The sequence below is a fragment of the Orbicella franksi genome, chromosome 2 (genome assembly GCF_964199315.1).
Source record: "Orbicella franksi chromosome 2, jaOrbFran1.1, whole genome shotgun sequence".
Classification (NCBI taxonomy): domain Eukaryota; kingdom Metazoa; phylum Cnidaria; class Anthozoa; order Scleractinia; family Merulinidae; genus Orbicella; species Orbicella franksi.
Genome location: NC_138146.1, coordinates 26,313,560 through 26,340,403, shown reverse-complemented (window position 1 = coordinate 26,340,403; position 26,844 = coordinate 26,313,560). Strand labels below are relative to the sequence as shown.

The following is a 26,844-nucleotide window of genomic DNA, read 5'->3' as shown; positions in this document are numbered from 1 at the left end:
AACAACTTGCTACCAAAAAAAAATTGTTTTGCTTCATTCTAAATAATTTTACTCAACAAGTGCAGACTCATAGAATATATCGAAGACACCCAGTTTCAGCAACTTTTATTCAGTCACACAACTTGTGTAATAAATTTCCTATTAACAAAGCTTTCTTTGGACAGTCATTATCATCTTCATCATTTCCTTGTCTTCTTCTGGAGTATTCCTCACAGATACTCTGTCTGCTGCCTCTGTCCACTGCAACCCACAAGTGAAAACCAATTATCAACCTTCCCTCCTTCTCCACTTTCCTAATGCCTCTCTGGGTCTGCCTCTCTTGCATTTTCCTTTTGACACCTATATCAGTGCAACTACAGGGTGGAAACAGGCTTGCATAGTTTCTACAGCTCTTATTCAATTACCAACCTGTGTAGTGAATTTCTTATAAGCGATGTTTGCTCTGATCTGGAGAGCACTGGGTGAATATTGCCCGCCCCCAGTCTACCTTACTATCAAGACCTTGTACTGATATTTTCAGTATGGTATTGCCTTCATGCTTGGTTGATATGATAAATTTATTGATTGACAGGATGATACAATGTTGACATCGAAGGTTTAAGTTAAATCATTAAATGGGACAAGACCCAAGAAAAATCAGCAGGCAAGGAAAGTGTTAAAACTTGGGGCCAATGGATTTTTCTGTCAGGTTGGCAGATTTTTCCATTAACTGGCAAATTCTTGGTTGGCTTCCATCAGGCTAGACAGTACATATTGTCTGGAGAATTGATTTTTGTTGCACCTTGAGAACTTTTTGAATCTAATTTAAACCATGTATAGGGCTATTTAGATGAGAACACTCATTGATACTAGCTACCTGTACACCATAACTGCTTGGAGATACCGGTACATTATAGTGTGTATTAAAAATAATGCTGTTATAATGGTATCTTTTTCCTGTGATGTTTAATTAACAAGTAGAAGAGTTTATTGTGAACAGGAGTTTTCCAACAGATCAAAATAGACTTTTTAAATAGGAAATGAGCACATAATTATTATGCATCTTTTCCAAGAACATATAAGGTCTCACTAACATGGAAGATTGAACTTGTTGTGTTTTGACTACAAGCTTGAGGGACCATGAAAATTTAATCAAAAGAGAAAAAGGGAAGGAAAAAAGAAAAGAAAATACATAATAGGCCATTTCCAAGTTGCTTGTTACCTCTGTTTCAAGTCAATCTTCGTGTGAAACCATTGAATTGAAAATGAGTAAGATTTACATAAAAATGAATGTGCACTGGTCCAAACACATTTTCATATCAAAAGTTTCGAACTTATTCTCATTTTGACACATAGGCAAATGGCAACTCAGAAATGGCCTACTGCAATTAAGATCTCCTGATAACAGTTTGGCACATGAAAGTATGGGTAACTGAAATTAGCTTCTTAACTGTTTTACACCACATGTATATTTACAATATTAAGTCTTCACAACAAAAAAAATTTACTTGTGATGCCTTAACTTGCTCCTACATGTGCAATGTTTTTTTATTTCAATGTTTTGTTGAAAATTATTCCTTATTTGTGTGTTAATAATTAATTTAACCATATTACACTTATAATTATAATTTCACTACCTGGGAATTAGAAATATTGCTGCACAATTTTCAGTAGTATTGTCTGTTATGTTTTAGATGAATCAGAATTTTTCCATTTATTATAATAATTAAAATAATTTTCATGCATACATGGCAAAGGATACGCTACAAAAAGCACATCGTAGAATTTTGGCACTGCTGGGAGTGGATAATAAGACATTGAAAACTTACACAACACTAACTTTTGAATATGCGGCTATTGAAATTTAAGCTTTTCTGTCAATCAGAGTGGGAAATACAAAACATAATTTGTACTTTGGTTATGTCTTTTTGTTTAATATGTGTAATATTTTACCACCAATAATAGACGTTTGCAAGGAGCGGGCAGCAAGAACCATGTCAAATGTTCCTAAATGATCAGATCAAGACAATTTTATTACTGATCAGTGATGATTAAACTCTGATATTCTGAGATAATAACAAAAAAATATAATTATTCATTGTGGTAGAGCAGTTAACATCTGTCTTGTTTTTAAGACATGAATTGAAGGAACACTTATGAGCTTTAGTTTGTCTTATCTAAAAAAGGTGTCTGAGTAACACTCAAGAAACTGGCTAGTCTGGAACAGGTGCTTTTTTTGTTTTAATTGTATTCAAACTGTCATAGATATTGACAGCAGGTTTCTATGTTTACATAGGCATAAGAACGCTGCTGTTAAATTTGAAGCCAATTTACCTCAATTATGCCAGAAGTTCTCTCCTTTTGGGGCATTATTGAGGAGAGGATTTTAAAATATAACCTGTAAAAGGCTTGTTTAGATCAAATAGCGGGAGATCAGACCATTATGGCAACAATCCAGGTCTCCATTTTCATTCTCTTTTTGTCAAGATGAACAGATTAATAATTTATGCAAGATATCCCAAAACATCCTGGCATTGTATTTACATCAGAATTCCTGTTTAAGGTACCCGTAACTTGCCAATGTGGATGATTTTAAAATGTATCATGCCAAAATGATTTTTGTTTTGCCTGATCGGCAATTCAAGAGTAAAAACATGACTTTAAACTTGTGAAATGTTTATTCATAACAGAAATGTCGCAGGGTGTTAGGTTTGGTAATGAACTGCATGCTTTTATGTGGTTTGAAAAGTGACTGGAACAAAGTTATATAGGCAATGCTTTATTTTGCTCCTTTTAACTTCATTGTGTTATTTCTCTAGGCAATAGCAGTTCTGAGGTATTTGCATCTCCTGACCGGCAAATTCGTGTTATCAAGTTCAACAAAGAACCGGGAAAATTATTAGGTGAGAAAAGGAGAGAACAGTTGTTACTATTTTAGCTTCATTTCCTGTTCTTTGGGTAACTTGTTAGTAATATTCGTGTGCTGCATATATAATGATGCCACTGTGTGATCTGAAAATCTATTTTTCTGATCAAGAGTTTCGAAATAGTACTAGCTTTTGCTAAAGTTAAGTGTGTTGCATGAATTTTACGGTTGCTGTTTCATAGTTCTTTAACTTTAATTTATGCTAATCATGTTTAGTTTCTTGGTCTTGAATGGAGAAGCATTTAGGTGAATGTTTCAAAGGTCACTGTGTTGCAGTAAAGAACTCAGTGAAATTGGAATAAATGCTTTTATTGTTAGTAACTAATATTTTGGAAGTCACTAAAAGGATTTAAAACATTGAGCTACAAAGCACATGTGGTATGTACATGTAGTCGTGCCAGTTTCACTGAAATTTAAATTACTCTCACAGGTTACCCACACATGAATAAAACTGGATGTGATAAAGAAAAGAGTGGGATCTCATAATTTAGCTTTAACCATGTTTTTGAGATGTCATACAAGTCAATGTGATGCACCCAATCGAGTTTAGACAGTGTGTTGTTGTTGCTCCATGTTTTTAAGCCGAAAATTTACATTTTTCAAGGAGCATCTCTTCAGAGTTCCACCAAATGGACTTTTAACAAGGTGTCCTGCATTTATTTTTAATAGTCACCTGGGTTTGTTCAAGTTTAGAACTTGACTTACATTGCACAATAAATACTGTAAAGTTTATTTGTCTGTTGCCATTTCACACATGTTACATAGCAGAGATATTTCAATAAGTTGACAGCATGATGAAACATTTCACAACCAGTTCTACACATGCACATTACGGCAAACTAATATGTTGTTTACAAATTTGAATATTATTCTAAATTTGAATTTTAAAGATCTTCTTCAAGTACAGTGACTTTCACACGAACAAACCTCTTATTAGTATTACACAAAGTGTATACTGTAAACATCCACTTGAATTTAAGGTCCATACTTTGGTGGATATTACAGTCTTTCAACATCTTACATGCAAGCAAACATTCGGACAAAAAAAAAAATATTTTATTGAAATGAAAGTTTTTCAAATGAGGTTCTGTGGGAAAGAGGAAGAACTAAATTAACAATTTTAATTTATACTTTGTCCTGGGTCCTGCTGGTGCATTAAACATTACTAAATAGTTTGACATAAAGCATCCTAACTTGCTTTTCCATCTCAAAATCTCTGGCAATACTGACAAGGATGGTCTTAGAAATTAGTGTTTGAAATATCACTACATTGACAAGTTGGCAGACAAAGACACTTAAGAAAATAACTAAGTGACCAGAAGCTAGACAAAATGCCTTCCTATTCCACCAACTTCCTTCAACTTACATATGTATATATATACGAAGTCTTGAAGAATTGATTTTAAGAGTTTGTAGGTGAAAGGATTTTAAGCAATACTCAGTCAACTGGTATTAGTATTGTTGTGTGCTGGTAAATCTTGCACAAATTGTGTGATTGATTTGTAGGTTTGTCAGACATAAGAAGTGAATAATTTATGTCTGCATGGTACAGTAGGTTATGAATAAGATTAAACATTTCTCCTCATCAGAACGTTTTTCTAATAGCTCTTGCTTAGAATACATTTTAATTTTAAATTTTGTTTTGTATGAGAATCTGCAGGGGAAAAATAAGAGAGGAAATATATTGACATTCAAATAAGAGCTTATATGACAGAAATTCTAGGGAAGGGGTCATGAAATTATCAGTAAATATTAAATTGTGTTATTTTAATTTGATAATGTTATCAACTTTGGGCATAGATATAGCTTCTTCAAGACATAGAGACTAGTGCTGTTGTTGAATGTTCTAGGAATAACTGTTCTTGGTGGTGAAAATTCTAAGCGACTGGACCTCGGAATTTATGTGAAGTCGGTTACTGAAGGAGGTGCTGCCTGGAAAGATGGCAGACTGAAGGCTGGTAAGATCACAACATGTAAAATTGATTTCTGTTGTTGTATAGAATGTTTTGGTCTGTTTCAGGATTTGAACTTGCATGTTGCTAATCCTGCTCAGCCTAATTCTTCTAAAACCTTTTCTGTAGACATTGGCTCTTTTTAGTATTTGAGTCATTTAATCAAGACAGGCTCTACAAGGAAAGAGCATCATGTTTTAAAATGTTATGACCATTTGCAATCCATTCCTTCTGTAATTAGGTGACAGAATTTTAGCTGTAAATGGCCAAAGTCTAGAGAGAGTGACACATGAGTATGCTGTGTCTATCCTTAAGAACGTCACAAGCCCCGTGGAACTTAAAGTATCACAGAGTTCATATCTTGTCTCTTCATTTGGTGAGTTGTTAATATTGTGAGAATTTTTTTTACTGCAACCACAAAACAACAATGCATTGCTTACAATTTTTTACATGACAATACCACTTACACTACAATGCTTAGATGTACGCTATTAATTCAAAACAAAGTGCTACTTATAGTGATTATAAGAATTTCTATTAGACTGCAATACTTTTGCTAATTTTCTTACAATAATACAAAACAATGTACTACTTATAGTGATAATAAGAATTTCTATTAGACTACAATGTGTTTGCTAATTTTCTCACAACAGTACAAAACAATGTACTACTTACTATGTTTACAAGACAATATCACTTCCACTACATTACGTACCCTAATTTTTGTAACAATAATATTATTAGCAATATCATGTTAGAGTGTTGGCATTTTGTTTACTGTAAAGTTGTGAGAAGAATGTCTCACCAGTTTGAGATGTGACGGTTAATTAGAGTCAAGCCTGTGCACTTGCATTTTCAAAGGGATGTTATGAGCATTTGTCCTTATTTCCAGTTTCCATCACAGAAAATAACTAGGAGGATACCTATTCCCCCCCCCCCCCCCCTAAATATGTGATGCTGTGAGGTAGTCCATCTATCACAGGTTATCCACCTGCAGGGTTTACTAAATCATTGAAACATAGATATCATTAAAACTACTGACCTTCTTGTTCACAGATCTTTCCAATATTCCAAATGCAAGCTCAGTCAATGAGGAGCCCCCAAGCCTTGAAGTCAAACCTCTGACACCACGTGACACAACAACAGCTGCACAAGAGAACCGACAAAGCCAAACACCAAAAGACCCTTCTCCAGAGCCCCACCCTTCAACATTAGCATTTCCGTCAGAGGATGAACCAGTGACAATGATTTCTAAATCAATTCCTCCATCTGTAGTGTCAACTTCTTCATCAGCTTCACAAGGCAGAAAGCAAAGACAAGGTGGGTAAATTTAAATTGTTTCATCATCATCATTGCTCTATGTGCCAGTAGGCACATAAGCCTGCAACATCCTGCTTCCGTTGTGCCCTATCCCTGGCTACCGCTCTCGCAATGTTCTAGTTATTCCATCCTGCCTATCATCTCTCTACCTCTACTGTCCTCCTCCACATCTGTTTAGGTGTTCCTATTGCTCTTCTCCCAGGCTCTGGTCTCCACCCTAATGGCACGCTGCAGTCATAGGATCTCTCTTCAAGCCGTATTATATGAAATACAAGTCCAGTGCCATCTTGTTATCTCATCTTCAATTGATTTGTTTCAGTTAAATGTATCTTAAGACTCCAACAGTCATATTACATCCATAAATACATGGTTCATGCAGTTATGGGCATGCAATATCTTCTATTCCTCTTGGTTTCTCAATAATTTTGTTCAATTACTTGGCTTGCAGTTTTTCTGTGTTAGCTTTTGAAGTCTTGACATTTGTCAGTGTTAAATGAAAAACAAGTAACTGTAGATGAAAATTTTCATTCATTAAAGGTACTATTTCACATCTTAATGTTTACTCTTTGCTTTTATGTACAGATTTTGTTGATTCACAAAAGGCTTTGCAAGACAATTCCAGTTTAGAATCAGCTGATATCAGAGAGCCTAAAACTCAAACAAGAGGTCACAGTACACCTTTTGAGGCAAATGTCATTCAAAGTTCACTATTGTCAGCAGCTGTCCCATTGGTCTCTGCAAGTGTTGCAAGCCCCCAGGGGGAGTCCCCTCGTGCAAGGCAGGAATCATTGAGTGGAGATGAGAGTGGAGTCTACAGTGAAGATGCCTTGCCTGTGAGTGTTAAATGATTTTGCGATGTAATATGTATGGGTTATTGACCAAGTGTGAGGTCAAAATGGCTGGATATTGGCCAAGTTCTTTTTTTGCGTGTTTATGGACGGAGACGGAGTCGAGGTCCATAAACACACAAAAAAAGAATAAGGCCAATATCCAGCCACCTTGATCGAACAAGTGTGGTCAATAAAGGATTTATTATATGGCTTTTGGGGAAATTTTTCTTGCAGGACAGGGTGGGTAGTCCCGAGCAGGCAAGATGGCTCCATCTTGCCCGCTCGGGTAGCCAATCACAGCGCAGAATTTGATTCATCTTGCCCGCTCACGGAGCTGGCCATATAATAATAATATATCTCAGAAATATATATATTTTTTGTCATTTACCAAATACTTGTACCTTGTTCTTCTGTTCAGGAAAAGGCCTTTGTAGTTGACTTGGAGAAGAGAGATGGAGGCCTGGGTTTGAGCGTCAGTGTAAGTATCAGTGGTGTGGTTGTTTTTGATGATAGGGCGTGTTTTCTTTGGGAAAATCTCATGCTGGATTCTTAAATCCAAAATGAATTTTGCATTTCTTCAATAAACAGATTAATCCAAGATCATTTAGATCATGATGCATCAAAGAATCCTTGCCCGAGTGGATTCTTTGGTTTCTTAGATGCACCATGTTGCAAGTGATCTTAATAATCTTGATCTTAATCTTGAATTAATCTGTTTTGCAAAGAAATGCAAAATGCATTTTTGGACTGAAGAGTCCAATCTTGGATTTTTCAAAAGAAATGCAGCCATCCACATGTATAAGTTATCCATATTTCTATTAAAACGGACGTTTCGCTTTAGTTGAAAACACAATAACACACGCTTCAAGCATTTTGAGGTTTGAAATTAAATTTTTTGAGAATGCTTGGGGATTTAATCGTGGGGTCACCTAGAGAAATGAATTACAGTGAGATGTTTTAAATAGTATTCAAAAGGTTACCATGCTATAAGTAGATTTTTAGTGTATAATTTTTGCACTAATTGCTCAAACTTTGAGCGGAATCTGTCTCAATTCATTTTCATTCTATCCTTACTCGTGCAAAATGACTCATGTTATGGTAATTTTCTTCACTCTTATCAGGGTGGAATAAACACCAGTGTCAAGCTCGGTGGAATCTACATAAAGTCCCTTCTTCCCAATGGTCCAGCCGATATGGACGGCAGGATACAAATTGGTGACCGTATCCTGCAGGTGAATGGTATCAGTCTTGTGGGCGTCACACACAAACAGGCAGTAGAGACTATAAAAATGGCTCCTTACAGGACAAGACTTATCCTGGATCGATCAGTTGCTGTTAATGTTCCTAAGTCATCTGGGAAGAAAACTAGGTCCCATCCCCCTGACAAGCCATTTGTGGTAGAGCTTTCAAAGGGTGTAGGAGGCCTTGGCCTTAGTTTGGTTGGTGGCAAGGGAGCTGGGGAGGAGCATGGAGGTGAGCTGGAAAAGTTCCAAAAATTCTGCTACTGTGTTTTGTTGCACTTGTTAGTTGGTGGTAACTGGACCTTGAAAATAAAAAAAAAAAAGATAGTTGGTGGTTGCTGGAGTTGAAAACACATCAAGTGAAACTTTTATTGCATATTTTAAGTGTTTTAAACTTTAATTTTTATTTGGCTGAATAGAGAACTTGTCAAGAGAGTAACAAAAACAAAATGTCAGAAAAAAATTGGGCCATTCAAATGCTTTAGATTCTGATTTCAGTTTTTACATTTTTTTCATTTTTATTATTTCTTTTTAGCCTGGGATTAGTCAGAGTTTAAATTCAATTTCCTGCATTACCTGCATTAATCCTGCTTTAAACTTCAAGGTCATGATAGAGTGCTTTTTGTCACTGCTTTACAGACAAGTTCAGTTTTTCATTTTGCTGCAGAGGTACTCATTGTAGCATGTCTGTTGCATGTTTAGGTTTCCTAAGAATCAAGAAGATGTTTCCAGGGCAACCAGCAGCAGCTTGCGGTAAACTTCAGATCGGTGATATTGTTCTAGAAGTTAACGGAAAGGACATGCAAGGTGTAACTCACCAAGAAGCCATCAATCAAATTCGCATGGGTCCTCAAGAAGTAAGGCTTCTTGTCAAACGAGACCCATCCTCTATTCCTCCCTCCCTGTTACAAAGATCAGGCTCTAATGCCAGCGATGTGGACCCCGCACAAATTCTGGCAGACATCCAGAACAAGCTTAAAACTGATCACTCACCATCACTGAACAAGAGGTCTTCTGATTCATCATCTAGGGAACAGCCTTTGCTTAGAGAAGAAGTTGTTAGGGTGCAAGAAGCATCTGCCACCGAAGCTCCTGTTAGTTTGAGGTCTAGTTTGATGACCAATGAACCAGTAAAATATCCTCATTTATCAGAGTCCAGTCACCCTAACCTCACCAACAGACTCTCTGAACCAGTCATGCAGGTTAAGAAAGAACACTACTCTCTGACTCCAACAAATTCTCTTCCTAATGTTGTATCAGTCAGACCCTCTGAAAGTCCAAAAATCAACCGACAAGCCGCTATTCAACAAAGTGAAGATGAAGATGCTGATGTATCATCTGTTGGTGATGCTCCATTAGCTGAAGATGAATCTAGTGATGTTGAAGACTCAAGGAGGTCTTCCTCTATTGACATCATTCCTCGTGATCGTTCTATTTATGACGAGGAAAGCGTGAAGGAGCTTATGGGAAAGTTGTCCTCCATTGAATCCACAGAGGAGGAACCAGTTGAACCAGAAGTCACAGAATCAACACAAGTGTCTGTTGTAAGCAGTGAGCCACCTTTGCAGAGTGAAGCCTTTCCTTCTCCTTCCTCATCAGAGTCAGAGTCTGAGGAAAGCGATGTGGAGGAAGCACTGATGAGTGACAAAAGGGAGGAAGTGTCGGCTTCCACATCAGGGGTTGAGGATGACAAAGAACCAGCCAGCATGACTCCTCAGGAAGAGGTAACCCAGCTGGTTTTTCCCTCAGCTGTGATCACCTGTGTAGCTAATTCTGGTCTTGATTCAGTTTCCCAGTGATAAAATTTGCAAGTTGAGTGAAAAAGCTGCAAGAATAAAGCTTTCATGTAGGTGGCAAATTTATAGAAATTTGCAATGCTTTGACTGAAATAAGAAACCGCAGAACAAACACCTCTAGCTCCTACAGTTTTTTGTGGCAAGTAAATTAAACCCTTACAAGTAACTATGTAAATGAGGGACTGTTTTTTGTTCTATTTAAGTTTGTCCTTGAATAACCAATTGAAGTGCAGGTAGAAAAGCACTAGTGTATGGCCAGTCAGTTGAAAGCTATCATTGATTTAATGTATTATAACACTTATGTGATATTAGTTGTGTTTTTCAATTTTTGTTTTGGATATTGTATGCCAAATTGAATTGTGGATTTTGTTTTTTAATAATTCAACCCCAGATATTACACATAGAGTTGGTGAAAGGTTCAGGTGGTCTTGGCTTCACTCTGTCAGGAGGGGCAAACACTGTAGGTGGATGCTTTGTTCGTGACATTGTTGGTGGTCCAGCTAAGGAGGATGGCCGTCTTCAACAGGGAGATCAGATACTCATGGTAAGGAAACTATTCAAATGTAGCATTTAGGCTTGCTTCTGCAGCCTACTTTCTTTTTTCGTTAATTGTTTAATTCTCATCCTATGTCAATTACTTTCTCTGGTGGACATGCCCAGGAAAGAAGGTGCTCTGTGATTAAAATAATACAGTTAAATTTCAATTTAACATAGTTAACGGCTAGGAGCTAGTCTCGTCAGTAGCGTTTTTGTAGGCGGTTGTTAGTGTCTTGGCTGTCTGTTAGCATTTGTTTAGTGTTTTATGCATTCTGTAACATTTGATATAGTTCAATGAAATTTTACATAGTTTATGACTAGGAGCTACTCTGGTCAGTAGTGTTTTTTGTAGGCGTTTGATAGTGTCTTGGCCATCTGTTAACGTTTGTTAAGTGTTTGGTGCATTCTGTAGCATTTGCAGCAGTCATATGGTCGTGGGAGCCCTGGGGCTGACATTGTCTGCAGTATTCTTGGTTACTACATGTGTTGTTGTCCCATGTGCTTGCAGTGTGTTCGTTGCTCTGTTAGTGTGGCGTTGTGGATTGAATTATAGTAGTTTAGCGGTTGTCGGCGTTCCCTCCCTATCCCCCCCCCCCCCCCCCCTCTTTTCAGCATTTTTTTTTCCACTGAGCCATCTGACTTGATTGTGACGGGTGCCTGTAGGGGGCCTGGCGCAGAGGGCTCGTGGCTTGGTTGTGGGTTGGGCAGGCCAGTCGGGCGTTCTAGCACCTTGGGGATGTGACTGCGGTTGAAGCCCCCAGGCTTTCTAGGCACCTTCCCTCCACTAGCGACTTGGGCGTTAAACAGAAATATGGTGTGATAGTGGTGACTGGATTGGTTTAACTGCTATCACCATTAAGCTGTACTACATGTACTGCATGTCTATTTCTTAGACATACATGTACACAACATTGAATTGGGGAGCCAGGGGTATCACAAAATTAGCGATAGAGGAAAATAAAATAGAATAAGAGGTTAAATATTAAGTGTCTCAACTACTTTTGTCGCCCGTTGTAGACTAGTTAGGATCCCGTTAATGATGCAATTATTAAAAACGTTTGGTCAGACTACCAATACACTATCCTCCGTAGGAAAAAAGATGGCGACTGGTACAGTTACCCATAATTCTTAGCACACGAAAACCTTGACAATGTTCATAAAAATGTACAGAAACGTGATAAAATCTTCAAATCTAGGCTACTCAATGTCCTTATAGCAAAGGGGAAAATGTTGTAAAAATTTGGCTTTTTTTGTGTCCTATTGGCTGTGTTAGGTTTGCAAGGTATTGTGGTAAAATGTACAGCCGCCATCTTTTTTCCTACAGTGGATTAGGTACAGTTGACTCTACATGTAGAACACTATTCTACATGTTAAAATTGCTTTTAATAGCAAGTTGTTCTTAATAAACAAGCTGGTCATAAGGCAGGTTACACTGCATGTGACTGTTTCTTAACTTTTTCCTTACTAGGTGGATGGTCACGACATTTCAGCAATGAAGCACATGGAAGCAGTTAATGTGCTAAGAGCCACCAAGCAACATGTCAAGCTTGTAGTGCTTAGAAGACCTACAGGGGTGAGCTGCCATATGCATATTGTTACTTTTTTCCCAATGAGGTCATTGCCTGTTGTTTGTTTGTGAGTGAGTCGTATGAATTTTGCAAATTTATTTGAACACTGAAATAAAGTCTGATAATGCTTTCACAAACCACACAATGTATTTGAAATTCATAACTTACATTAAATAAATTAAATGAAGTTTTTGTTTGTTGGTTTGTTTGTTTGTCACCATATTTACCATCTAAATAAATCTGCAGTTAGTCTCTCCTAAGATATAGCGACATGATTATTATTGACAATTCACTTGGTCTCAGAAAAACCAGATCAGACTTAAATCTCTACCTCTATATTATGCCAGCACCTCATTAATACAGACATGCAGCTCTGCCAGGCCCAATGGTGTCCATATGCAAAGAAGCTAATGTGTAACTACAATAAGTAACACCTTTTTTTTTGCTTTGTTTGCTTTGAAGCTTGTTGGCTCAACTCAGTCAGGTGTTGTGGAGGTTTTAAACCTGACAAGAACAACACAAGGGAGAATTGGCCTGCTGATAAGAGAAGGTGAAGATCAGAAGATCTTTGTGGAGGATGTTGTACCAGGAGAGCCTGCAGCCACTCAGGGAGATCTTCGACAAGGAGACAGGATATTGGAGGTGTGTATTAGAGTGCTGTCTTGATAACAGATAAGATTATGCAATGTGCTAATAATTTTTGATATTTAGCCTAGAGATCTAGGGATGAAAGTTTGAGAGTTTGCATGGGCCAAGATTTTGTTATGTTGAATATGTATGGTATCCCAGTGATCACTACTTTGAGAATTGACCTGTCCATGTTCTTATTTTGTGTTTTGTAAGGATGTTCAATGCTTTAAGACAGAAAATTCACAAGTTTTGAAGTTACATTCAGAGTTTGATAATCCAAAGTTACCACATTCAGCTACACAAGATTGACACCTTGTTGTTTATTTTGATTTTGATATTCAACTTCTACCTTATCCAGATCAATGGTACCAAAGTCGACGGCCTTGGCTTTGTGGCAGCTAGACAGCATCTTGATGCTGCAAGACCAGTTGCTCGTCTGTTGGTGGAAAGAAGGCCACGACTGGCTGAATCCAAATATGCCATGGCTCAACAGACAAATTCTGAAGTGCTGAGCCCCTCGCAGTCTCTTGATATCCCAGATAAGGACATGACAGGCTCCAGTGATGATGATGGCTATGAAAATGATGATAAGAGTGAAAAGAGAGAGCCCGATGATGAAGATGAAGAATCTCAGGTAGGTTTTACCTCTGTCACTCCACTGCAAATAAAGCTTCTCTTGTTATTAACATGTTACTTTGTCTTCTTTATTTGTCTATATAGGGTGAACAGTTTAACATGAAGCTTGACAAAGGCCCACGTGGATTCGGCTTCAGTTTGGTAGCTGCACCAACCTTCAGTTCAGATGTGAGTGATTATACAGCTGATTTGGTTACCAGTCATGAATCTAATACAGTTATTGCATGTTTCAGTTTGATTGCTGTAAAACTGAACACAGACATTTGATGTGTGAGTTATTGTCCCGTTAAATTGTTTGGTTCTATTTTGTAGGCACAAGGAATTTTTATCAAGACAATAAGCCCTGGTAGTGTGGCAGAGAGTGATGGCAGGTTAAGGGTTGGAGACCAGATCTTGAAGGTAAACTGTTTTGTTTTTTCAGAGGCTTTTTTTTTAAACTAAAAATAATAACTTGCATGTTCGACTGTCTATCAATTACTGACTGGTATTACAACGGTGACATGATATTTGAGGATATGGTTATAACAATATTACTGTTCACGTTATATATACTTTATTGCTTCCAGTGCAACCTCATGCATATTATTTTCTTTTGTCCCATATCACTAGGTTAATGGAGAAAATGTTCAAGGACTTAGTCATGCAAGGGTTATTGGCATGTTGAGAAAAATCACTGGGACAGTGGAACTAGAGATAAAAAGGTGTGTACCCATAACAGCGTTAATAGCTTCATATTGGCCTGTAGAGACCAGACCAATGTACAGGGTTTGCATGTGCCTTGAAAGTCCTAGAATTTGAAAATATTCAAGGCCTTGAAAGACTGTGAAAACCACATTAGACGCTGATAAACCGTGAAATATGTTGTTTGATTGTTTTCACGTAAAACAAGAACAAATTAAAAAAGACTTGTAAAAAAAAATTGAACAGATCTGGCAGGTATCTCTTAACCTGAGCATCTAGTGTTATATTATAGGTGTGGTACTTTTCTAGTGGATACCTGAATTTTAGCGTGTGTAGAACAATGCAATTTTGTTAATGAAAATTGAATTATTAGTTTAAAAAACTCAGACACATATTTGAACTGCGGAGGATGAATCGTGTCTTCAGTTTAAAAAACTCTTATCAACTAATACATGGGAAACAAAGTTTGTGAAGTTTGATCCTTGTCAGCACTTTAAAGTCCGAACAAGAAATTAATTATTGTAAAGTTATTATTTCTTACTTGTGAAAGTGTGTTGTACTTAGGGTATAGTGGTCTGGTATTCAACCTGATGAGTGAAAATGACAGTTTGATAAACAATCTGATCAAAACACCAGGGGTAGGATGAGGTGAACTGACATCCTATCCATAAGGGATGGCAATACTCTTACTGTAATTGTCTTATGCCATGGAAACCAACAACTTAAGCACTAAGAGAAGCATGGTTGACAAGTGTGCAGCCTTTAGATAATGTTCAACTTATTTTTTGCTAATATTATTACTCTATTATTTAATGATTATCAGACCGACTAAACTCTATATGGCTGATTCTGCCATCACATCTCCACAATCACCTGCAGAACCATCAGGGGCCACAAGAGGCCCTCTTGAGAGAGCACCTCACTCTTTAGACCTTGACATCACCCTAGAGGACAAGGATAAGGTGTGTGTCCATGTCCCTTTATCTGTATCAGAATCAACAAGCCAAATTCTTGGTTTTTACCAGTCATGTGATCAAAACTAAAACTCGTAACCATTCAATAAATAAATTCAAGAATCTGGGATATGATAGATGATTGCTATATAGACAACCTCGCCAAGAATCAGGTCTCTGCTGTTTTTCATTCACATGTTATTTGTGGAAGTGTGTCATCCAAATTTATAGAGCTTTGTATGGAGACGCCATGTTTGTGCCCTTCGGAGGGTCACAAACATGGCAGCCGTAAAATAACAGAAACATTTTTCACTGAGTTTTGCTGCTGAAACGAAAAATGTTTACTCTAGAGCTCCGACACATTGGAATAAATGCCTCTTCTAGTGCAAGCACCGTTTAGATAGCGAAAACTAAAGCGATAACTCATCTTTTGACCTACGCAACAGCCTTTTTGGGCTGCCATTTTCATGTCACGCAGCGCAAAAGCTGGGAAATTCAAACATGCTCTATTACAAACAGAAGAACTCTGTTGAGCTAAAACATTGTCAAACATCAAGTGCCTATAGAGTCTTTTGTGTGATGAAACTAAAACCTCAGAAGGAAAGGTGATTTTTAATTTTGGAATATGACTACGTTACATGAAAACCAAGAATTACACGCAATTGAGATCAGCCTGATTTAACGTTAGGGCAATATTGAACATAAACATGAATGTCTGGGTATCTGAGTCAAGCCTAAGTCTAACCTTCAAGCTAAGATTACAGTTTAATCATTGATTCAATCTTTTGTTTAAGTTATGATTTGTAAGATACTGCTTCAAAATGGTAACAGCAATAAAGCTATTTCATATAATAATCTTAACAGTTAATTTTTGCCCATTAACCTTAATGCCTTTTATAAACTCTAACTAACAGTCTTGAAATTGTTTTTTAAAATAACATTAATTAACTCAAAACAAAAGCTAAACTTCAGTGATTGAACTTGTAAGTAATGCAAGAAAAAGCCTGAAGCAATTAAAAGCCTACATTCTGAAGTAGAGGTCATGCTTTAATTCTTTACCAAATATGGTTTAAGTCTTGATAACTGAATAATTCTCTTTTTAGCAGCATATTACATTACATCACATCCTCTAAGATGACACCTGAAACCATCAAATTATTTATATTGGCATTAAAATTGGCTGATTTGTCATTCAAAACAATTAACTTTACTCTAGAGCTGGAAGACTATCGTATTATGCTGACACAGTGTTAAATGATCTGATAAATTACTAAAGGTCGCTTTGTTATTTAAGGCTGTTCAGCCCATGCTCTGAACTGCACCTTTTCCTGTTATGCATATCTTTAAAAGCTCATTTTAAAGCTTACTCACAACTTCCCTTTCATCTTTCTACTGCATGCCAGAGTGGGGCTCTCCTATACTAACACCAAGATTTTACAGAGGACAGATTTAAAATGCTTACTCTTCTCTTTGCAGTAAGTTTCTTCACTTAAATGTTGGTTTATTTACCGTAAATTTCCCTCAGACATGTTCTGACCTTGGGGTCACAATTGACTAAATGTTAGGCTTGTGTCTAAATCATTCTATGGATTATAATTTCTCTTGAAATGTCTTGTAATTGAGTTCCAATTTAAACAAGAAAATCATGAATTCTTTTGTTTTATTAATGTGAAGAGATTTGTTCTTTTTCTTTTAACAAAATCCTTATGAAAACAATATTGTTAACAGTTATTTACAATAGACCATTTTTAAAATAGATCAGCTTGATTTTACTATGCAATGCTCAAATTATTAAGAATGAGAAGAATGAGAAGGGGAATTAAACCTTTCTTTCTTTAATTGTAAACTTGTTTTGCTTTAACAAACGAACTTAACATAATGTTATAAAAACTAATTATTGCATTTCTGTAAATGCTTTAAACATTAACCTAATTTATACCTCAAATTGTTATTTAGAGTAAAAAACAAGCAGTGTATTTCTGAAACAAGTTGATCTTTGTTTTGTCTTTAGACACTTAGTGGATCCAGTGACATACAGGATGAAGATGATGTCACAGAACTTTTGAATGCTATCTCAGCTGCAAATGGCAGATCATCGCCTCCTGCAAATCATGTCCAACACAAACCACCAAAATTACAAAAGAGAGACACTGACTCTGTGTTATCATCCTTACTTGCATCACTGGAACCTCCTCCTTCACCGCCTGAATCTCTGCACTCTGTAGATCCACAGGAATTTGACTCACAGTGGGAAAGTGGCTACAGTGACAATGATGCTACTCCTGATCTTGTGCCTAACAAATCCAGACATTTCTTTCAGAGTGGATCTAGTTCATCAGCAAATCAAAGCAGTTCATTTGACAATAGGAAAGACTTACAGGAAGCTGCTAATGCTGCACAGTCAGTTAATCAAGCGCAAATCAATGAACTTAGTTCTATATCAGACAATGATAATGTCCAAGACAACAGTAACAATACAGATGATAGCAGTGACAATGACGATGATGACGTTGATATTGATGATGAAGATGTATTTGACATGCTAAGAGACAACAGCCAGATTGTGATCGGCATGCTAAACAATACCAACACTGAATCAGAGGAAACAAACGTTGTAGGAGACAAGAATAGTACAAGAGGCAATGACAGTCTTGTACCCGGGAATTCTCTTGATGCGACAGGGCTCTCTGATGTTCCACCACCGATCCCTACCACACCACTTCCCTCAGATGATGAAGAACCACCTGTCAAGCCACCACCTAGAGTGGAATCTCTACCAAAGTATTCAGCAAATATGGATTTGAATTCTAAACCAGTCATGAACGGCACCATTAGTGGACATGGCAGGTATGGAAATGAGTCTGAATACTTAAAGGAGTTATGCCAAGGTTTGCGTATCTTGAAAAGGTCAGCACAAATTTTCAAGCTCATAGTTTGTTATCCATGTTAATCTTCTCCATCCTTAACCATCCTCATTCCTTTTTGGTTTATTATTATCTCTTCAGTGGTGTTTTTCTATCGTAGTAAACTTTTATTTTTAGGTTTCTTTCAACTTAAAGGTGATTTTGTACATGGCCAAAATAACTCAAAATATTGTGACTGAGCTCCTTGTAGAAATTAAATTAATCCTTGTAATATAATGTAATTCTTGCTTGTGGGTCAGTTTTCCAGAGTTCCAATCCTGACATGAACTATAACCTACTTGTCTTAGTACATTTCCGGGGAGGCGCGGTGGCCTCATGGTTAGTGCGCTCGTCTCCGGATCGAGTGGTCCGGGTTCTAGCCCTGGCCGGGGACATTGCGTTGTGTTCTTGGGCAAGACACTTTACTCTCACAGTGCCTCTCTCCACCCAGGTTTATAAATGGGTACCAGCGAACTTAATGCTGGGGGTAACCCTGCGATGGAGTAGCATCCCATCCAGGGGGAGTAGAAATACTCCTAGTCGCTTCATGCTAAAGAAATCGGGATAAGCTCCGGCCTGATGGGCCACGTGGCTCTTATACAGACGTTACCTACCTTTACCTTAGTACATTTCCAGTTTGTCAGCCCCTTTAACAGTCAAGTTCCTCACATGTAACAACTACCTTATTATATGTTGATAAGTTAGTGAGAGACATTAAGTACTGGTGTTACTATTGTTAAACAAACTTTATATATTGTAGTGGCAGTGACGAGCCTCCGGAACCAACGGAACCATTGATTGATGTGATTGAAGGTGGCATGTACACAGGGCAAAGTCTCGACAACCTCATCAGAAGTTTCAGGGAAAAACTAGACTCAAATGTCCCTGCTGAAGAGTTTAAGGTGGGTGCTAGTACAAGTATTCTAACATTGGCTGAGATTGTTTGAGTTTGTTGAGGAAGATATTACTGAAGGTACACGTAGTAAGCTTATATTTTGTCTTTCAAGTCGGGTGAACAAGCCTTGCATTTTTTTTCCTTTCCCCTCATACACTTGTTTGAATGTGAAACTGAGGCACTTTATAAATTTTAATTATTTCACACAGTTTCAGGGTCTTTATTTTTCCACAAAACTTAAAATAAGAGTGACAGTTTTACCATGCAGGTACTTCCTCCAACTCAGTAAAAATGATTGTCTTGCTGCACTGTACTGTGACCACTTTCTCTCATCAAATACTCCTTCCACTGGATTGTTTCTGGATTTATTTTGTGGCTTATCCAACTGCCCATTAACAGGCCCATAATATTTTGACCCTTTGATGGCTCTATGACGGATGGTTCATTATTCAGTAAAGTGGTATGATTGTGTTTGTGCTAGTCTGAGATGTTGTCACAAGACAGATGGAAGGAGGTGAAGAGATGTTGCTAGGTTCTTTTTTTTTAATTTAACAGCACTGGATTGAGGATGCAAAGAAAGTTAATGGTTTATGACTTGAGCTAGTGTTAGTTTACATTGACTAGCTTGGGAGGAGGACAAAATACGCAGCTAATAATTGAGTATATGTAGTCAGGAGATGACATAATCAATAAAAGTGCCGTTTTTTTGTCACTGACTTGTATATTTTAGCAAGACGTTTCGATGATGAAGGCTTAAACTATGCAAGTCAGTGACAAAAAACGGCACTTTTATCGATTATACTCAGTTAATGCTTTACTATTGTTCGCAGGATAGATTTTGACCATAACCCTAAGTGGGTATAGGACCAGACACTCTCCTTCGCCATGTCACACGGTCACGAGCAGCCACTGTTGCCTCGCTCCATGAGCCAAAACCCCCTCCCATGTGATAAAATTATCATTTGGAGTTTGGCAAGTAGTTGTGCTGTTCCCCATGTAACATTGCTTGTTAGAGTTTCTGGTTTCCATAATCGATGATTTTTTACGGGATGGGGGGATTGGCCACATGCCCAACCCCCAACCTGGAGGGCCTGGGTTTTCTGTCAGGGTGTCCTTCCCTTAGCCACAATATCCCGTTATTTGAAAGGCGCCGGATACCCACCTTTTGCCATATTCGCTCAGCTGCAGTACAACTGCATTACTGGGGTTGTGACAAGGACATGCAACAGCCAGCTTGGTGGTGGAGCATTTCCTGGCATTTGCAAAGCACACCTGGTGGCCCCAGCGCACACCACCAGGACCCCTTACCACCCTTCAACCCCAATTGTTTGCAGGATATGTTACACATATATACACTAGAGTATTAGCACTCTGACAAATGTAATTCTCTTGTGATGTTTTGTAGGCACTGAGGGAGATAAAACAAACAGATGGGTGTGATGCAGGCAAGAAACCAGCAAACAAGGACAAGAACAGATACAGAAATGTGCTACCATGTACGTAATGCTGCTGCAATAATTCAACTTATCTCACCTCATTAACCCTTTAAATTCTACAAATCATATTATTTGTAATAAAAAAAATAACTCCTGCATAATAATACCTCCTTGGGGGAAAATTCAATTTATATGCTGACATACATTAAGTCAATGAGGCAGGTTTCTAAATTTTACTGTTGCCTAATTCTGATCTAATCTTATTTTAGGTTCTCAAATAAATCCTCTACACATGCACTTCTACTTGCCAAGAATATTGGCACAAATAATATGACTTTATTCAGTAATGGGACATGCCAGCTGCCTGTTGAACACCATAGCAATATTGATCTAAGAACTCTTTGCAGTGAGTCTATTTTTTTTTAATGTTTCACTAAATTCACAAAGCACCTACAGTGTAAGGTTGAAAACCAAAGAGGAAGAAAGGTGGTTTGATTGGGAAAGATTGAAGTGTATAACAAACAAGGAACTTGAAAAATTTGGGCTAAATTTCCCAAGATGTGGCCTCCATGATGTGGCCTCCGTGGGATCAGATGTAAAATTTAGTATGTAGTAAGCACTGTCTATCTGTTTTAAAATTTGTTTTCAATTTATTTTTGTATTCTACATAGTTGAAAAGACAAGAGTCAAGTTAAGTGGAGATGGAGACAGTGATTACATCAATGCTAATCATCTTAAGGTAGTGTGTTTATCAATATTTCAACTTGTTAATGTTATCATATGGTGGTTTAAGGTTTCTCTAATCATTTCCTTATATTGTCTTTAATCTTTGTCTATGTTTATTTCAGATTCCACTTGGTGATGACTTATACCACTACATTGCTACTCAGGTATGTATTCAAACAATTTACATCTCTTCTTGCAGTGTTTAAGAGTAAGTTGGCCTTCTGCTTCAACCTGGAGTGTTTGTCATTCCAAAATTGAATCTGAACATATTTGAATATGCATTATTTACACACCAGCTAGCAAAGCTAGTTGTACATTCTTTTGCTTGGGCATGTACTCAGTTGGCCATCACATTTTACACAGCTTTTTCCTCTTAATTGCTGTTCCTTACAGTTCAAACCGGAACTTGGGACAACTATACGCTGTGATATTATTTTGGATGAAGGAAAACTAGGGAGCTAGGGAAAAAAATTGTGGTATTGGGTTTAGGAATCCAACCAGCTGGTCACTCTGGTAACAAACCATGATTACATTTGATTTGTTGTAGGGTCCACTTCCCAGCACTACTCAAGACTTTTGGCAGATGGTCTGGGAACAGGAAGTGATTGTTATTGCCATGGTAACACTAGAACGAGAAGGAGGAAAGGTAAATAAAAATTATGTTTCTCTCCACTTTGAAAAGAGTGTGGTGATAATCCCTGGAAAGACAGGAATGTCACCAATGTGTATAATCCTCAATCTTTGTAATTCAAAACTGGTAACAATCAGAGTAAGATGTTTTCCTCTAAAAAACCTACAACTCTGGAGTTGAACTAATCCTTGATACACTATACACATTAATACTTAAGGCCAATCTTATACTTTTTTTCAGGTGAAGTGTCATCGATATTGGCCTGAGTCTGAGGATCAACCCCTGGTGTTCAGTGGGAGGTGAGTAGCCTCACATTTCGTAACAAAAGTATTTTATTTTCGTTAAATTAATCATTACATCGCAAGATATTTAGTAAGTACCTTGCGAGTGTTTGTTTCAATAACATTTTTGCAGCTGGTGGAATTGATGTTTCACTTGGGTTGCAAAAGTGGAATACTTACGTGCCAGTTTAAAGCTGTCGAGTTTTGTTGTTGCCATGTATTGATTTGCACAATCACAATTTCCTGTTAACAAAGTAATCTTATCAACTGACGTAAAATATGGGTTCTTTTTTTTACAGTCTGACAGTGAGTCTTGAAAAACAGGAAGATTTTGATTCATTCATAGAAAGAGAATTTGAGATCACCAATCTTCAGGTACAGTTTAACAACTAAACATTTATTAGCACAGTTACTGACATTACTAGAAATTATTTTGTTCATGTTGCATTCGCTTTCTACTTAAAATATAATTATGCTTAGTTTGATATGGTATTAAAGGAGAAAAAAGAAGTTGGATTTACAAGTAACAGAACAGTTGTCATGGTTGCTAAGGATGATTCTATTCTAAAGGAGGATCTTGGATCATGTCACATAATTATGACAATATCTGTAGAAAATTACATTCATGTGCAAGGACATGTTTGCTTGTGGAAAAGGCTAATAAAAGGAAATTATTTTCATGAGAAACCCCAGCAAATTAATCTTTCATTTATTCTAAATCTTAGTTAGGATAGTGTAAGTGATAATCTTGATTGTTGTCTTTCACATCCACAGACTGGTGAACGCAGGACTGTTTCCCACATAAACTATATTACATGGCCTGATCATGGTGTTCCTAAGGTGGGATCACACTGCACAAATTTTGTATCTAAAGAATGATATTTACTAGATAATATCATTTTTTGCTTTTCTAAAGAAATCGCTCTGCTGGCTGTGCAAAAGTTGGTTTCTTCATGTGGCCATTTATTTCTCTCATAGTTGTCTCAACAATCCACAAGCGACTGGGCACAAGCACCCAGTTGTCCTGATGCATTCCTGAATATATTACTTGCTAGCCAAGACCAATTCATGGATCCAACACACTTTATTGCCTGCTAAATAAAAAGCACATTTGTTTACCATTGCACATGCACAGTATATTGAAATGAAAAAATATAAAAACAAGGGTGTACAATAAGAAGCTTGAAATACACCTTGATTTCATGGTTTTCATTTACACTGACTGGTCCCAAGGGAAATGCTGAATTTTGTTTCCTGGGAATCTCAAGTTTTCTGAGACGAAGTCTAGGGAAACATTGATATTCAAGGTTAGTCAAAAGTAGCTGTTTTCCAAGGGACCAGTAATTGAGTGTTTTGTTGCATGGCTAGAGTGTAGTGTAAAGTAATAAGGGAAAAATAACCACCCCTAAGTCCAAGAGTGGGTGACAATTGCTTACTTGTTGCCCACCAGGCAGCATTTAAATTTAGCCATTGCCGGGTGTCCATAAATCAACCAATAAGAGTGTGGGTTAGATTCAACTAAACTCCAGCTATATAACAATATGTTTTATTAACTTGTGGGGTTGGATTTTCCTGTAATGCCCATGGGAATTTTGAAGCAGATGGTAGAATGTTATCAAGAATAATACAATGAACTCCTTGTTAACTCTCACTAGCTTGGTTAAAAAGCATTAGACATAAAAATATTTTTGCTTGTTTCTAGAGTGCTGTGGAGTTGGTTGAATTTGTTCGATTCTTACGGCTTCTTGCTGATGGCCCAGGTCCAATTGTTGCCCACTGCAGGTAAAGTTAAAATATGCCAAAAGTAGCTAGTAATTGAAATTATTCTATTATTTTTTTTCTGTATTGCACTATTTTACATTGGTATAAAAAAATATCTGTAAAGTTCAGTGATTATTGTGGAAAAGTTGTTACTAACTTTTTTGGGAGGAACCCTTGTTAACAGTAGTTTGAAACAAATACAGTCAAATCTCCAGTAAGCAACCACCCAAAATGTCAAGCCTAGGTGGCCGCTTACAGGAGGTGGTGGCTTATGAGAGCTTAGACCATATTGGGACAAAAAGTTTGCCTCATTAGCATATGATAACTGCAGAGACTTGCCCCATGTTTTGAATGTTTTATTCATATGAAAAGTCAATTTCGAGAAAAAATCTGGTACTTCCCATTGAGAAATTTCCGTCTCTTGTTCTACCCAGGAATACGATAATGTTACAATACCTTATTATCGAATTTACACTTTATCATCTGTCAAGTGGTTGCTTATGGGAGGTTAAAAATAAAAGAAAATAAATTTGAAACATTAAGCTCTAAAAGTGGTCGCAGTCGCTTATGAGAGGTGTTAGCTCACAAGAGGATCCAAATATAGTGATTTGACTAGGAAACTTTTGGTATTTTGGATAACTGGTCGGTTATGAGTGGTGGTCACAACCGGAGGTTCGACAGTATTTAAAATTGTAAATATTAATCCAATTTGAACATAGTTTTTAATCAAACAGCTTCATGTAGCTAACTATTAGTTTTCTGCAGAACACAACTGATTAAACTTAAGACTACAAGAACAAACCAAGCTAGCAAAAGGGAAATGCATATACATGTTTTGTTTATAGACGTCTGGATTTCAATTCTAGTGACTCTAATATCTAATCATTTTTGTCCTGTTTACTTTTGTCATTTAGTGCTGGAATTGGCAGAACAGGAGTTCTTATTACCATAGATGTAGCCTTGGGTCTCATGGAAAGAGATTTATCAGTATGTACCTTAACTTAAATTTACATGTCTAAAAGAAAATGTTTGGATGTAACATTAGATTCAGAACTGTGAGCATATCTGAAGCATAGTGAAGTTTAAATTGAGTCTTGCTGTAATCATAAAAAATTAAATTCAAAAATGAGTTACTCTGAATTATAAGCAAAAAGCAAACATATGTATCTTATTTTACATTGCCTTTATTCAGTTTGATATCAACAAGATCATCAGGAGTCTCCGTGAGCAGCGGCAGGGCATGATTCAGACCAAAGTGAGTGTCAGCTATTTCAAAACTTACAGTGTTGTTCATTTCAGTCAAGGCTAATGACTTAGAGACTACAAGAGTGTGAAATGTTATTGGAGCTAATTTGTTAGCAACCTTAGGGACCATATTGTCAACTGTTATTAATAACCATTAATTTTTATAACCCTCAGGGGTGTCCATGCAAGGGGGGGGGGGGGGGTCTTTCCTGTAATGAGACATAATTATCTTATTAGGCTCCACTGGAAAACTTTGGGCAAGTTCATAGGCAAGTCTGTTTTTAGATTACACGCACATATGTGTTTGGTTAGGCTGTTATCTGCACAGGGTTCCGAACACTTTGACAGATGTCAAAGATTTGATGCATGCAATACAGTAACATGCAATGGTTCAGTGGCTTTCATCAGTCTGGAAAATGTTTTCTACCCAATGTGCAGCTTGTATACTTTTTCCTTGGTTATAATAAAAATTCAGCTGTGAATGTCTTTTTTAGAATTTAAAAACTTCACCTGTCTGTCGACAAGTTGTATCAAGTCTAACATACTAATTTTGCATTATTTGTTTCTACAGGATCAGTACATTTTCTGTTATAAGGCATGCCTGGATGTTCTTCGATCACTGACTGCTATCTAGAAGTTTTAATTGCATCTTAAAGTATTGTTATTAGTCTACTCGCTGTTATATAGTATATAGGTAAAACATGGGAGAGAGTGTCCAGAAAAAAATTAGTGTTATTAATAATAAAAGTAGATTCATACATGTACTGATTTTTTTTTAGCCACAACACATGTACAGCACTGTCTGTAAATGGCATTTGCACCTCAATATTGTTTTCTGATCATATTTATTCAATTGGGAATTAAATGTGATATTATGGTGTTGCATCTAGCAGATATAGCATTTTAATCTGGGAAATATTATTTTCCTCTTTTTATATTAATTCAAAGTGTTTATCCACTAAGCATGCTAAGGAATACTGACTACATAGTATTTTAAGATCCAGTTTTGGCCAGGATGCATTGCATTCTGTGAGCATTGGAAAACATTAGAAACCTCGCTATCGTGTAACCATACAATAACAGGTGTACAAAAAACATAATACTCAATACTGGGTCTTTAAAACTCATGTCAGTGATGCTGTCATGCAGGGAATCAAGTCTCAGCGAGATTTTCCTTGCAATAAATTTGTATATATAATATTCACCGTAAAGCATTTAGTAAAGATCTCTGTTTTCAGTTTTTTATATGCCCTTAAATATCATGAAACGGGTGTTGTCCTGTGCATTTGAGATGTTACAAGGGCAAAATGAAACCTTTTTACAAGCAGAATACTCAACTTGTTCTAGTTTATTTAATCACAGTTTTTAAAGAGAGTACATTAGGTTTTTATTTTCGAGTGGTTTTACTTTTTCACACCATATTTGTGTTTACCTCAATTTTGTTTGCCTTCATTTAAAATAACCCTCTGAAGAATTAATTTTTACTGAAGACCTAAAAATAGAGAAGCAACATTTCAGCTGGAATGTGGTAGCAGTTCACACTTATCAGATTTTGTAATCTAGTTATTGTAATCTAGTTATTGTTTATGACCACTTGTAGCTGAGATGTGGTTGTGAAGTAAATTGAACTGAATGTAATATTTTTTGAGCCCTTCATGTGGGCAAGGGTATTTTCTAATTTATTTCAGAAAGTTACAAGCAATTCATACAAAGCAAATGTGTAACTAGAATAAAGGGTTTGCCTTTGAAGAGCAACATCTTTTACAGCTTGGTGTGTAGATTTATTGAAAAAGTTTCCAGTGCAAGTCAGAATCGTGTGAACACGAGAATCATCTGTAGAATGTTATTGTGTCACAAGTGAAAACTAATCAAAAGACAGGTGGTTAAGAAAGCAATTTGCAATAAGCCATTTCCGAG

General features: G+C 36.9%; 1 protein-coding gene across 2 annotated transcripts in view; it reads left to right on the top strand.

The window, feature by feature from the left end:
• Positions 1–26,690, top strand: part of LOC145478938 (tyrosine-protein phosphatase non-receptor type 13-like) — a 49,438-nt gene extending 22,748 nt beyond the window's left edge. For both annotated transcript variants that reach the window (XM_081457138.1, XM_081457137.1), the window contains exons 27-55: positions 2,799–2,882; positions 4,756–4,863; positions 5,099–5,233; positions 5,914–6,177; positions 6,760–7,010; positions 7,426–7,485; positions 8,129–8,480; positions 8,951–9,972; positions 10,436–10,588; positions 12,050–12,154; positions 12,612–12,791; positions 13,138–13,413; positions 13,500–13,583; positions 13,728–13,814; positions 14,025–14,116; positions 14,920–15,058; positions 17,061–17,896; positions 18,713–18,854; positions 20,253–20,343; positions 20,955–21,022; positions 21,132–21,173; positions 21,557–21,655; positions 21,881–21,939; positions 22,221–22,296; positions 22,696–22,761; positions 23,624–23,703; positions 24,597–24,669; positions 24,875–24,937; positions 25,499–26,690. In XM_081457138.1, the coding sequence (XP_081313264.1) occupies positions 2,799–2,882; positions 4,756–4,863; positions 5,099–5,233; positions 5,914–6,177; positions 6,760–7,010; positions 7,426–7,485; positions 8,129–8,480; positions 8,951–9,972; positions 10,436–10,588; positions 12,050–12,154; positions 12,612–12,791; positions 13,138–13,413; positions 13,500–13,583; positions 13,728–13,814; positions 14,025–14,116; positions 14,920–15,058; positions 17,061–17,896; positions 18,713–18,854; positions 20,253–20,343; positions 20,955–21,022; positions 21,132–21,173; positions 21,557–21,655; positions 21,881–21,939; positions 22,221–22,296; positions 22,696–22,761; positions 23,624–23,703; positions 24,597–24,669; positions 24,875–24,937; positions 25,499–25,561 (5,150 nt within the window). In that variant the 3' untranslated portion in view covers positions 25,562–26,690. The remainder of the gene's footprint in view (positions 1–2,798; positions 2,883–4,755; positions 4,864–5,098; positions 5,234–5,913; positions 6,178–6,759; positions 7,011–7,425; positions 7,486–8,128; positions 8,481–8,950; positions 9,973–10,435; positions 10,589–12,049; positions 12,155–12,611; positions 12,792–13,137; positions 13,414–13,499; positions 13,584–13,727; positions 13,815–14,024; positions 14,117–14,919; positions 15,059–17,060; positions 17,897–18,712; positions 18,855–20,252; positions 20,344–20,954; positions 21,023–21,131; positions 21,174–21,556; positions 21,656–21,880; positions 21,940–22,220; positions 22,297–22,695; positions 22,762–23,623; positions 23,704–24,596; positions 24,670–24,874; positions 24,938–25,498) is intronic.
• The last annotated feature ends 154 nt before the right edge of the window (positions 26,691–26,844 follow it).